The sequence below is a fragment of the Marmota monax genome, unplaced genomic scaffold (assembly GCF_021218885.2).
Source record: "Marmota monax isolate L192 unplaced genomic scaffold, Marmota_monax_Labrador192_F-V1.1 WCK01_AAM20220418_F8-fsc00131, whole genome shotgun sequence".
Taxonomy (NCBI): Eukaryota; Metazoa; Chordata; class Mammalia; order Rodentia; family Sciuridae; genus Marmota; species Marmota monax.
Genome location: NW_026693141.1, coordinates 4,203,260 through 4,214,718, shown reverse-complemented (window position 1 = coordinate 4,214,718; position 11,459 = coordinate 4,203,260). Strand labels below are relative to the sequence as shown.

General features: G+C 40.0%; 1 protein-coding gene across 3 annotated transcripts in view; it reads right to left on the bottom strand.

The window, feature by feature from the left end:
• Positions 1–7,240: 7,240 nt before the first annotated feature.
• Cep41 (centrosomal protein 41) overlaps positions 7,241–11,459 on the bottom strand; it is a 42,585-nt gene continuing 38,366 nt past the window's right edge. For all 3 annotated transcript variants that reach the window (XM_046455118.2, XM_058582836.1, XM_046455120.2), the window contains 3 exons: positions 11,020–11,134; positions 10,363–10,578; positions 7,241–9,675 (listed from right to left, as the gene is read on the bottom strand). In XM_046455118.2, coding sequence (XP_046311074.1) covers positions 9,527–9,675; positions 10,363–10,578; positions 11,020–11,134 — 480 coding nt within the window. In that variant the 3' untranslated portion in view covers positions 7,241–9,526. The remainder of the gene's footprint in view (positions 9,676–10,362; positions 10,579–11,019; positions 11,135–11,459) is intronic.

Genomic DNA, 11,459 nt, shown 5'->3' with positions numbered 1-11,459 from the left:
GTGCAGAATCTTGGGGCTTGTATGTGGAGTGCATGGGGCACATCCACCTCTGAAAGTTGGGGCAGAAGTGATTTAGTTCCTGCAGACCTCATTGGAAACATGTGGGTGGTTAGGCTAAAGGACCCCTAACTCCCCTGTATTCCAGGATCCTGTATCCAAGTGGTATCTATTTTAATTAGATCACCCTGAGCTCATCTCGTCAGGGGCGATTTGTGCATATCTTGGAAGCAGGCAGCTGCCACAGCTGCAAAGCAAATGCCCAGAACCCCATGGTGACAAGGAATTCAGCTGGTTGTAGCCATCGTCTACAAAAGCAATAACCTGGAATGTGAGAGAGAATAATACTGGTGACTGCAGATGTTGCAGTCAAGTCAAACAGATTACTATAAAGCAAGATATGGCCTCCCACTCCTTAATTACATTGGAAGAAAATAATTGGGTGAAATGAAATCATTCGCTGAAGATAAAGAATGAATTGGCAATCCAGGGACATTTTCATTAATTGTAATATAGCCCAAAGGTTCTGCCTTTAAGGGTAGAGGTGTGGTTAATTTTTCATTTGCAACATCTTTTTCAGCATCCCCTGCACATCACCTGTGCTCCCTCCAGTTCCCACCCCCTGCCTTTCTGTTCTCCTGCCCATATTCCCTACATGGCTTGAAGTTGGCATCCCTCCCTGGGCTTGGGAATCCTGAGGACTGTGGCAGTATACTAGTGACTAGTACCATGGCACACAGAGTATCCCAGCTTTTTAAAAAATAAGACTCTACTTTTTTGCTTCTTTCTCCATATTTCTTAAGATGTAAATGTGGAGCTGGGGTCACTACACAGAAGTCACTGGGGCCTGGACTAGGGTCTGGGTGAGGATGGGGACATCTCCCTGAATTGGCCAGCTCAGATCTCAAGCTGCCTCCAGCTCTACTGACTTGAATCTTGTCTTTTTCACAAAAGGTGGTCTGAAAGTCAACTTTTTTTTTTTTTTTGTCATTTTATAAGGGATATGAGGGAGTTTTCATCTTGGAGTTCTATTTTAATAGTGCTTTTGCTACCAAACATTCTGAAAAACAAGAACAAAGCTGACTATACATACAGTATATATAAACTGCATACATAAGTTTATGAGACAAGGTGAGGTGTTTGGGTATCTATAGAAGGATAACCTAAAGATTTGAAAATATTCCCTTTGTGTTATGTTTTGAGAAACATCCTCCTCCACCCATACAATAATATTGTAGATCAGGGCTGGGTTTGTGGCTTAGTAGTAGAGCACTTTCTAGCACATGGGAGGCTCTGGGTTCCATTCTCAGCACCACATAAAAATTAAAATAAATAAATATAAATAAAATAAAAGTATTGGGTCCATCTACAACTAAAAAAGAAAAAATTAAACAAAACAAAAAAAGATCATAGATCAGCTCAACCTATTTTTACTGCTTAGTTTGGCCAAGTAGAAAGACAATCACCTTTTATTTAATAAAGCCTGGTAAGAAAAGAAAATTTAGTAAGATGACTTTAGTAATAATACAATTAATATCAATCATAATAAATGCTTATTAAATGGAGACATGGAAGTTATGAATACTTAAAAATTTTTTCAACTGTGGGAAGAGCTTTACATTTTGTTTGCAAACATTTTTATCAAATGTAAAAATTATGAATAAAAACATAAAATAATGCATTTAGAAAATATCATAACTTATATGAAAATATTAATGATCTTGAGGGGGTTGAAAGTACAAGTAAGTAAAGGGAGGTTTAAGGAAAAGACTAACAGTTCGAAAGATAAATAAGCAATTCCCAAAAGCAGAAACAGAAAAAGTAATTGTAAGAAAGATACTGATCCTCAGTGATTCCTTGCACATCAAAGAAAAACAAAGTTGTCATTTTTCTCTCATTGGCTTGGCTTAGAATAAAAGACTGATGACTCAGTGTTATCAACGGCAGGAAGGAGTAAGGACAGTCACATACTGTCGGTGGGAAGATAAATTTGTGCCACCTTTCTGGAGGGCAAATTTGGCAATATAAGACATTTAAATATATTGCTTCTTTGACCCAGAAAATCCACATGGAAGAATTTATTTTATAAAAACATGTGGACAAGTTAAAAAATATGTAGGCACAAGATTGGAATAGTAAAAAGTCAAACAAAAAGGGAAAAGAATGTAAAGAACAATCAGTATTGATAGTAATATGACACACGCCCATGACGGAATAACATCTCGAAGCAATAAGATCTGTGTTGACATGGACAAAATGTTCACAGCACTTTAAGAGAAAGAAGCTGGCTACAGGTGGAAGTATTCCAAAACTGGATTGTGATGGCTGTGCAATTCTGTAAATGTATTAAAAAATCCTTGCATACTTAAAATGGGTGAATTTGACAGCATGTGATTTGGACTTTAATAATTAGAGTGAGTTTTTTAAAAAAAATAATTTGGTCAAATTAGGAATACAAACAATAATAAATGTTGGAGAGGATGTGGAAAAAAAGGAACACCTTTATACTCTTGATGGGATTGTAAATTAGTATAAGCACTATGGAAATCAATATGGAGGATCCTCAAAAGACGAGGCATGGAACACCATATGACCCAGCTAAACCACTCCTAGGTATTTATCCTAAGAAAATAAAGTCATCATACTACATATTTATAGATGAACAATTCACAATAGCCAAACTATGGAACCAACCTCAGTGTCTCTCAAGGGATGAACTGACTAAAAAAAAAAATGTGGTATATATACACACAATGGAGTTTTATTCAGCCATAAAGAAAATATGTCATTTGCAGGAAAATGGATGGAACTTGAGAGCATTATGTTAAGTGAAATGAGCCAAACTCAAGAGGTCTAGGTCATATGTTTTCTCTCATGTGCAGAAGCTAGAAAGGAAAAAGGAAAAGAAAGTTGCAGGGAGCAGGAAACCACATGAAAATTAAAGGGAGATCCATAAAGGCAAGGGACCAGGGGGAGACAGGATGGGAAGCAAAAGGGAAATACTGGGGAATATCGGGCCAATTACATTGTGTTTATATATGCATATGCAACAGATGCCACCACTATGTACAACTATAATGTACTAACAAAAATATGGAAAAAAATAATTTGACTGTTGAATATGAATCCCATTTTTGTTTAAAACACACAAACAGGTGATACTCAGGACATATCCCCCAATAATAACTATGTCTAACTTGGGTAGTGCTAGTAGATTTGCTCTTTATGATTTTCAGAATTTCTTACAATGAGCTTTAATAATTAATGTTTATTTGGGGATGTTTATCCCCAAAACACACCAGATAATGAATCTGTGCACAAAGCTACCCTAACATCCACTTCTTTTCAATATCAAACATCTGAATGGGCATCTTAGTCTTTGCTCAGATTCTTTTTTAGAATTTGTCTAATCTCACTTCTTCTGTTCTGGCCTCTTATTTCACCATCTTTCCCAGAACACTGCAGTTTATCTTATCTTCAGAAAAATTTACACTCCAGATATAGCTGGAAGCAGCAGTGTTAATATCGGAACAGGGATTACTGAGGTCCCCTAAGCCCTTCCCTAAGCACTCTGCTGTAGTCCCAGTGGAAATTCCCAAGAGCCCTTTCTGCTCACATTCAGCTCCCATCACAATCTTGGGAATTGATTATGCCAACGCCTATTCTCCAGGGCTCCTCAAAGATCTTTAAGTGAAGTCATTTTATTTCTTCCTTACACCACTACAGATGGTTCTCAAATGTCGCCTGGGGGTGGTTGGTGGTCCACAAGAATCTTCCAGGTAGTCTCCGAATTAACACTCAGATATGCACCTCTAGTTCTCTGGCTTTGGCCTGAAGTTAAAATTGAAAAATCATTGAATAAGATCCAGATATGACCTCACTGATCCCTCATCCAGTGCAGAGCTATTCATCATCCTGGCGATTGTTCTGCAAGGGCAAGTGGGACTAGGTGGATCTGAGGATGCACAGGGGCTCTGGTTGGAAGGACTATGGGAACATCATTCCCTGAACACACTAAGATCCAGATGCTACTTTTAGAGGAAACTGGTATGACCAACCCATACATTCAGAGTGGTCAGGCCAAGGAAGGTCTCTGAGAAAAGTACAGAGCACACATTATATCTGAAAAACTGTCAAAGGGTAATGAATTCTTCCCCAAAGCTTTCAGGATCCGCATTAATTTGGCAACTCAAACTGCGAGCAACATCTAACAACCCCAGAGACCAAGACTGCCAAGTGTTTATTGCCAAAGTAAAAGGAGAAAATTAAAAGTCTCTGCTTAACCACAGCTGTGGTGTCAGCTACATTTTTAGAACAGTGCAGTGGAAATAAGGGCTTTGCTGACATGGGCTGCAGGTTTGCCTCTGTTTCCCCAAGAAACTCAGGCCTGTGGTCATGGGTCGATTTTCACAATTTATGTTTCAGCCTGAATTAGAAACATCATGACAAAGGAAAGAAGAGATAGACACAAAGCACATCAAGATGGTTTATTAAATGAATAGTTCAATCTATCTGGAAAACAGCCTAATCCCCCACCCCCCAATCTAGTTAAAAGTTTGTAACTCTCATTCTTTAAGTAGAAGACATGGGTGTCCACTGACAAAATAAACCTCAGAAACCCTGGATCAATTTTCTTTTAAGATAGGACCCTGTACACTGACATATTCAGTGGAAAAAAACTATATTCCAGGGCACAGGTGTTTTTAGTTCGTAATTTTCCACTGCCTTTTGTGCAGGTGGCAGGAGGAAGCCTTCCTGAGGAATCTCAGTGATGAGGAGGGAAGGGAAGCCAAGGGCAGGCTACATTTTCACTGGGAAATAGAGGTACTGCCAAGGGGGACCAAACCTGGCTGTGCCTACCCAGAGTGGGAAGCTCAGGGTAGAGTGCCTATGAGAACATGCTCCGTCGTCCTCAGGCTGGGTCCTAGCTTCCCAGCAACTACTCAATGATTCAGGGTGAGCTGCTTCATTCCACCCAAACTTTAGCCTCCTCAGCTGAAAAGGTAGACGCCAGCCTCACAGGACTGCTTGAGAATTAAACCAGTCAAAACACATTGGAAGGACTATGGGAACGTGTGAGGCACTGCGTTTGCTCCTCCATACACATATAAATAAATAAAATAAAGGTATTGTGTCAATCTACAACTAAATATGTACACACACACACACACACACACACACAAAATGGAGTATCTGAAAGTGCTACCTAACACATAGTAGGTGCTCTATAAGTGTCTGATAGTATCTGGAAAGCTTCAAGATTTGGAAAAAATCTCTCTGATGGGGATGGCAGCAACTTAGAAGGCTACTGAGAAGACAGTGAAAACAGACCTGGCAGGTGGCAGTCAGCCAGGGAACAACTAACTACCCAATTAGCCCCTCTGAGCACCTTCTACAGAGGAAGATCCAAAAACTAGATGCATAAGGGGACAAAACAAGCTTCCTAAGCCTCCAGAACATACAGTGGCATCGAATGGCCACCATAATGGACTTCAGTCTTGATTTATGTATTAAAGAACACTTACTTAAGGGCCACTGTCACAGAGTTGGTGATCTGCACCCTCTAGGAGATTATTAAGGTCTAAGTGACTTCAAAGGGAAGACACAGTGATCTCCTTTAACAGAATGTAGTTCATGAGTCAATAGCATTTAATAATCGATATCTTGTGGGCCACACATTTCACTAGGTGCCTCAGGATGTTACACAAAGAGAATTTGCTTTTGCATTCAGAACAACAATGATCAGTACCAGAAAGTGACACCATGAGGAGATCATACTGTGACAAATACAGTTTTGTCAACACAACAATATCATGTACCCTGTTCTGTCAGAATTTTGAGATGGACAAATTTCTACCATTACATTTCTTTATGTGATAACTGACCTGGATACCAATTTAAGAATGCCATCACATTAATTCCAATAATCACTACAAATCTAGGGAAGTATTACTAGCCAAATGTATTCTGAACACTTTTTAAAGCACAGTGTGTCTTATTTTTGCTTTTATATGAAAAATATATTTGCTAATCAAAAAATTGGACTGCATGCATTTAACATGCCCAAGGTAATTAAACTTATAAATTATAATCCACATGTTTCTTAGGTTTTGGAAAAGGAAAGTATTATGAGACATCTTTGAAAGAAATGTGAAGAAAATAAACTCACATCAAAGACACTGAGAACATTCAGTTTTGGAACTGGAGAAAGAAAGGATCTTAATGATTATCTTCAGAGTAGAGCCAGAAGGTAATCATGGATTTGAATCCAGGTAGACAGAAATTAGTTATCCCCCTAAAAAAGTCAAATAAAATAAAAGACAGACTCTACAACCAATAAACAACATGACAGAAACTAAAACCAACACAAGAAAAATCACCTACATATTTCTTCCAGCCTAGGACTCTGGCTTCACTTATATTCCACGAGGGAATTACAGAAGAAAAGGTTTTTGTTTTGTTCTGTTTTCCTGGTTAGTAGCTTAAAGTCTTAAGAATTTTTGTAGAATCTAAACAGCACCCCAGGAAAAGTCCCTGAGTGACTAATGAACATTATGTGTTCTCTTTTAATCCTGATTTATACCAGGTCCAATATGATTGTGTTGGTTCTGGCTTCCTACTGTAGGTAAAAAATGAAAATTACTTTTAGGTCATTTGAATCATTCTATAGTTTTCAACAGACTGAACCTGACATTATTACAGCCCAGGAAGTTCTCAGTTTTTGAATGAGTCCTGCAGCTTTCTTCCCCCTCCTTTTCTGCCTCTCTTCTCCCCCTTCCCTCTTTGTTTCTTGCTTCCTTCCTTCCTCCACTCTTCTCATTCTGACATACTCATCTCTTTGAGGCATCTAACATATTATTAAAATTTGACCATCACTGACGCACAGTAGAGCAGTTACTGCACGTTGGTAAAGCGTCCTCCTTCTCAGGGGTCTCAGGCAAGGGCAGGGAATGAATGCCCAGAACACTGACAAGGAAGCTGTGACATGATCTGGCCATCAGTCCCTGCCTGAGCATGACAGGAAACCCAGGCCTTCTGACCAGAGAGCATGTCTCTGACTCTAATTGGAATGATTTCCTGATTCATTTATACAAAGAATATATGCTTTTCTAAGAGATGCAGGAAAAAAAAAAAGGTACTCTTTCCAATCACTCCAGTCTCCTGGGGCTCCCCCAATCATCCTGACAGGGAGGAAGAGAGAAGTTGGCAGATTTCAGCACATTAATAGCAAACGACAAATTAGTAACTATGTAACTATGTTCTTTAATCTTCAACATTCATAATTGCACAAAGTATCACTGATCATTTAAATAATACATGTCAAACAATCTAATGAAGAAAGGAGTAACGTACAATGTTAAAAGCAATTGCTTGAGCTTATAAAAAAATGTCTGATAATAACATTTAACACTCAAAGTGCAAAATCTTGACAGGTCTTCTGAAAATTTTAAGTCCTTACCAATAGGGCAAAACACTATAGATAAACACACACAAATATATTCAACCTGCTCCGTCTCTCTGCTGAACACACAGCAATTCTGACTTCCAATATATACGTAGTGTTTCTAACATATGAAGCTGCAACTGCAGAACAGCAACAGGGGAAACTATCCTTTACTTTCAAAATAGAATCGGGTGGGGTAGTCTAGTCTCCTGACTAGCCAACTTTAAAATGGCATAACCAGAACTTTGTTACAGAGAAAAATATTTTTCCTTAAAAATGTATATGTGTTAAAGATGGCTGAAAATCTTGTCCACGCTAGGGGAAAGTTGAGTGTGGAAAAATCTGCATTTTTCTATCTATGCCTTAAAGAAAATAAAAAGCCAGAGCATTCTGGCATTAGCAAAAGGCTGAACTAAGTTCTCAGGCAATAAATTTATGGGGAAACATGACGGGCTTCTCATTAAAGCTATGTGTACATTGGCTGAATTTTATACAAGATTCTTGAATCTTGTGGAAAATTGGGCACGGCTTGACATCTGAACAATGTCCCTGGTTTGTTTGATTTCTAAAGCATCGGAAAATGTTGCACTTTGGAAATCAAGTAGAGAAGAATAAACACACTCTAAAACAGAACTGGGCTGCATCTGACTTATTTTTCCATATGTCTGCATGAAATATTTATTACGTTTATTTCTCTTACAAACATAGCCCCCACGTTAGAAATACTGCGGAGATTTTTTTGGTTTTTTTTTTTTTGGTGGTGAGAAATAGTACTTTTAAGGCAAATCTTACCCAGCAGCAGTAACCACCTAAGGATAGGCAATTTTCAGTTGGCTTTCAGAAGCTGGTTGCCATGACAAAGAACACAATTTATTCCTTAGTCCCTTATCACAGCTACGATCACAGACCATAAAAATTAACAAGGCTCTTTTCCTTTTCTGTATGATTTCAGAGCTCCTCATCCTTACCTGAGGTCTTTTGTTCACCCAATTAAATAGAATGAATGTCAGTCATCTAGCAATTCAATTAATGCTGATTCAAAATTCCGGCCAAAACCAGAATCTATAATCACAACCTCCTAATCACAGCTCAGTCGTGAGAATGAAAAGTAAGCAGGAAATTGCACTAATTACTCAATTAGACTAATACTGTCTTTTAAAGCAAGGGCTTAAGGGTTGTCAGCCTGACAAAGGACTTCAGAGTCCTCCTCACCTTGTGTGTTCCTGTTGCCTGAGTGAAACTCGTGTTTTCAAGTGGTCATAATTTCTACTCATCTAACACAGATGAACTCCATCAGGCAATGGAAATTTACAACTGATATACAGACTACAAGTGAGGGACCATTCTGGTGGCTTCTAGGGGTTCCCAACATAGGCCTGTACAATGGCCAAGGTGATCCCTCTTCCCAATGTGAAGATAGGAGAGTACACACCTTTCTGGCCCCAGGAAACCATTTAGCGAGGGGGAGTGCTAAAGAAAAGTAGTGCTTCTCTACAAAATCTTAAATTAAGCCATGCTCACAGGTACCAGATTCTGAACTCCCAACAGAGCCACAGCATGTTGGGCAGAGCTCTTTAGAAAGCCACTCACACCTGGTGTGGGCCTGTGGGTGGCTAGAACCAAGGCTCATACACATCCTGGGGACTGCTGCCCACGCCAAGCCCACCTGGAGAAGCCTTCATGAAATCAATAATGAACAACAAAAAAACTGGTTGGGAATAACATACCAGCAGATGTGACTGAAGTATTTACAAAACAACACTGGATATAGACCAAACAAGCTGGACCTTATTTAAAAGAGAGAGAGGTCCTTTTTTTCCTATTCAGTTTCAAAAGACTTAAATATTCTGTAAACAATAGGGAGGACACTAGAGCCTGTCATGCCTCTGGTTTTTGTGGTTATCTGTCAAAATCCTTCCCCAGCTGGCTGCAAGGAGAGGAGGGAGAGACAGGGAGAGGGAAGATGGCCTACCCGACATGGCATGGGCTTTTCTCTACAGCGGTTCTGAAAATGACCAACTTGGGAACTGCACAGGGATTCTGAAAGGAGGGGAAACATTTATTTGACTAAGTGAGATAAAGTCTTTACTTCCAGGGTTTGCCTTGCAGGTGGCCACTGCCAAGTGCTCGGGGGTTTGAGTGGCCAGCAGGGATCCCAGTGGGCAGGTTCTGACTACTGCGGGCACTAGGCACCTTGGAGTCTCTTCCAGAGGAGTTAGTTTGGTTCAGCCGGCCTGGAGGGAGCAAGAAAGAGGAGCTGAGCAACAAGAATGATTCCAGGAACAATCCGCCAAGTATACTTTTAAGCTAATGAAGTCCTAGTCTACCACCACTTTTAAGCTAATGAAGTCCTAGTCTACCACCACTTTTAAGCTAATGAAGCCTGGTGCAGCATGTACTTTGGGCCAATGATGACCTATTCCTCATCCTTGAGATCCACTTGCAGTTGGGGAAGGGGGAAGGGATGGAGTGAAGCTCAGATAGCTTTTTTGCTTCCTCACTGTTATCCCCAACAAACCTAGTCTCTCATTTTTCCTTTGGTAGAAAGGGGTGCAGGATGAGGGGTGATTAGAAGAAGGAAAGAGGGGCAAAGGTAAGACAAGAGGACAAACCAGAAAGTGCTGGGTGGTGGCTTAAATGTGCCCAGAAGCAATGGAAGGAAAAGAAAACTTCCTGAGAAGAAATCTGAATGCCTTATGCTGCGCTCAACCCTGCCTGAGATGCACCCTTTGACTGATAAACTCTTCTCTATGTCTAATTCTTACCACTATCAGGGGTCACCCCTACCTCATACCTGGATCAGCCATATTTTCAGATAGTTTAAGAATCTGAATAGGAAAGTGAAGTTTTTCATATGATGAGGGAATATTTCAAGCTACAAATCTCAAGTTTCACAGAAAACAAAGGTCAAAATATCTTACTAGGATTGTCTGTGGGACCCTGATCCTCTTCCAGATAATATCCTATCTTTTTTAAGTCTTCTGGGGTAAATCTCCATTTGTTCTCAGCTGGCGGGGGTGGCACTTTGGGGCTGGATCGTTTCCGGGCAGAACCAGGAGGTGGGGCCTGCTGGCAAGATGCTGGCAGGGAACCAGTAATCAGTCCTTCTGGGAATTTCTGAGCTAAGACTTTTAGACCTAGACATAGAAGAGCATCAAAATAAATAAACAATCAAAACAAAAACAGGATTAACATGGTAAGGCCACATCAAACCCTGGGGAAAAAAGCTGCATGTCTCCTAATCTCTGGTCACCAAGTTGAAGCCAACACAAGGACATGAAATCTTTCCTAACGGTTTCACCATTAAGCAAATGACACCAGAAAATGTTACACGGGAATGTTCTGAGAATTCCAAAAGAAATCCTTTTGCTCAAATCTTCAGCATTCTTCCAGAGCCCTGAAGCAACACTGTTATTTTAGGAATTAAAAACATGTGCAATAGAGCTAAAGGACAATTCACATAACTCCTAGTTCCTTTGAGAACATATACTGAGAAGAAAAGGTGATGGGGTGGGTTGAAGGACTGTGAGTCCACAGATCTATCTTTTAAGTCCCAAGGAGAAGGTGGCCTTGCTCACCTCCAGAAAGCATGAAGAGGTTTTCAAACCCCCGCTCACACATGGTGGTGGCCGCCTGGCTGGCCAGTCTTTCGTCGTCGTCATACAGAATGATGATCTTGCCGTGAGCATTTTTCTAAAAGATAAGTTAAGGATCCAGGCACTGAGCTAATGCTCCTAGATTCTAAGAAACCCCCAGGGTTCTTCCTTCTGAGTTCAGGAAATGTCAGAGGAGTCCGTTCTTACACATCACACCAGCAGTTACTGGATATTTCCTGTCATGGAAACCACATGAGCTAGTTTTCTTTTCTTTTGTGAACTAGTATTACCATAGTCTGAGACAGTACTAGTTACATACTTTATTTACACCCTTTGGTTTTTTTCATCCCAGGAAGTAAATACTATACACTCTAGTATCCATTTTACAAACAAAGAATCGAGAAAACTTCTATATCCAATGT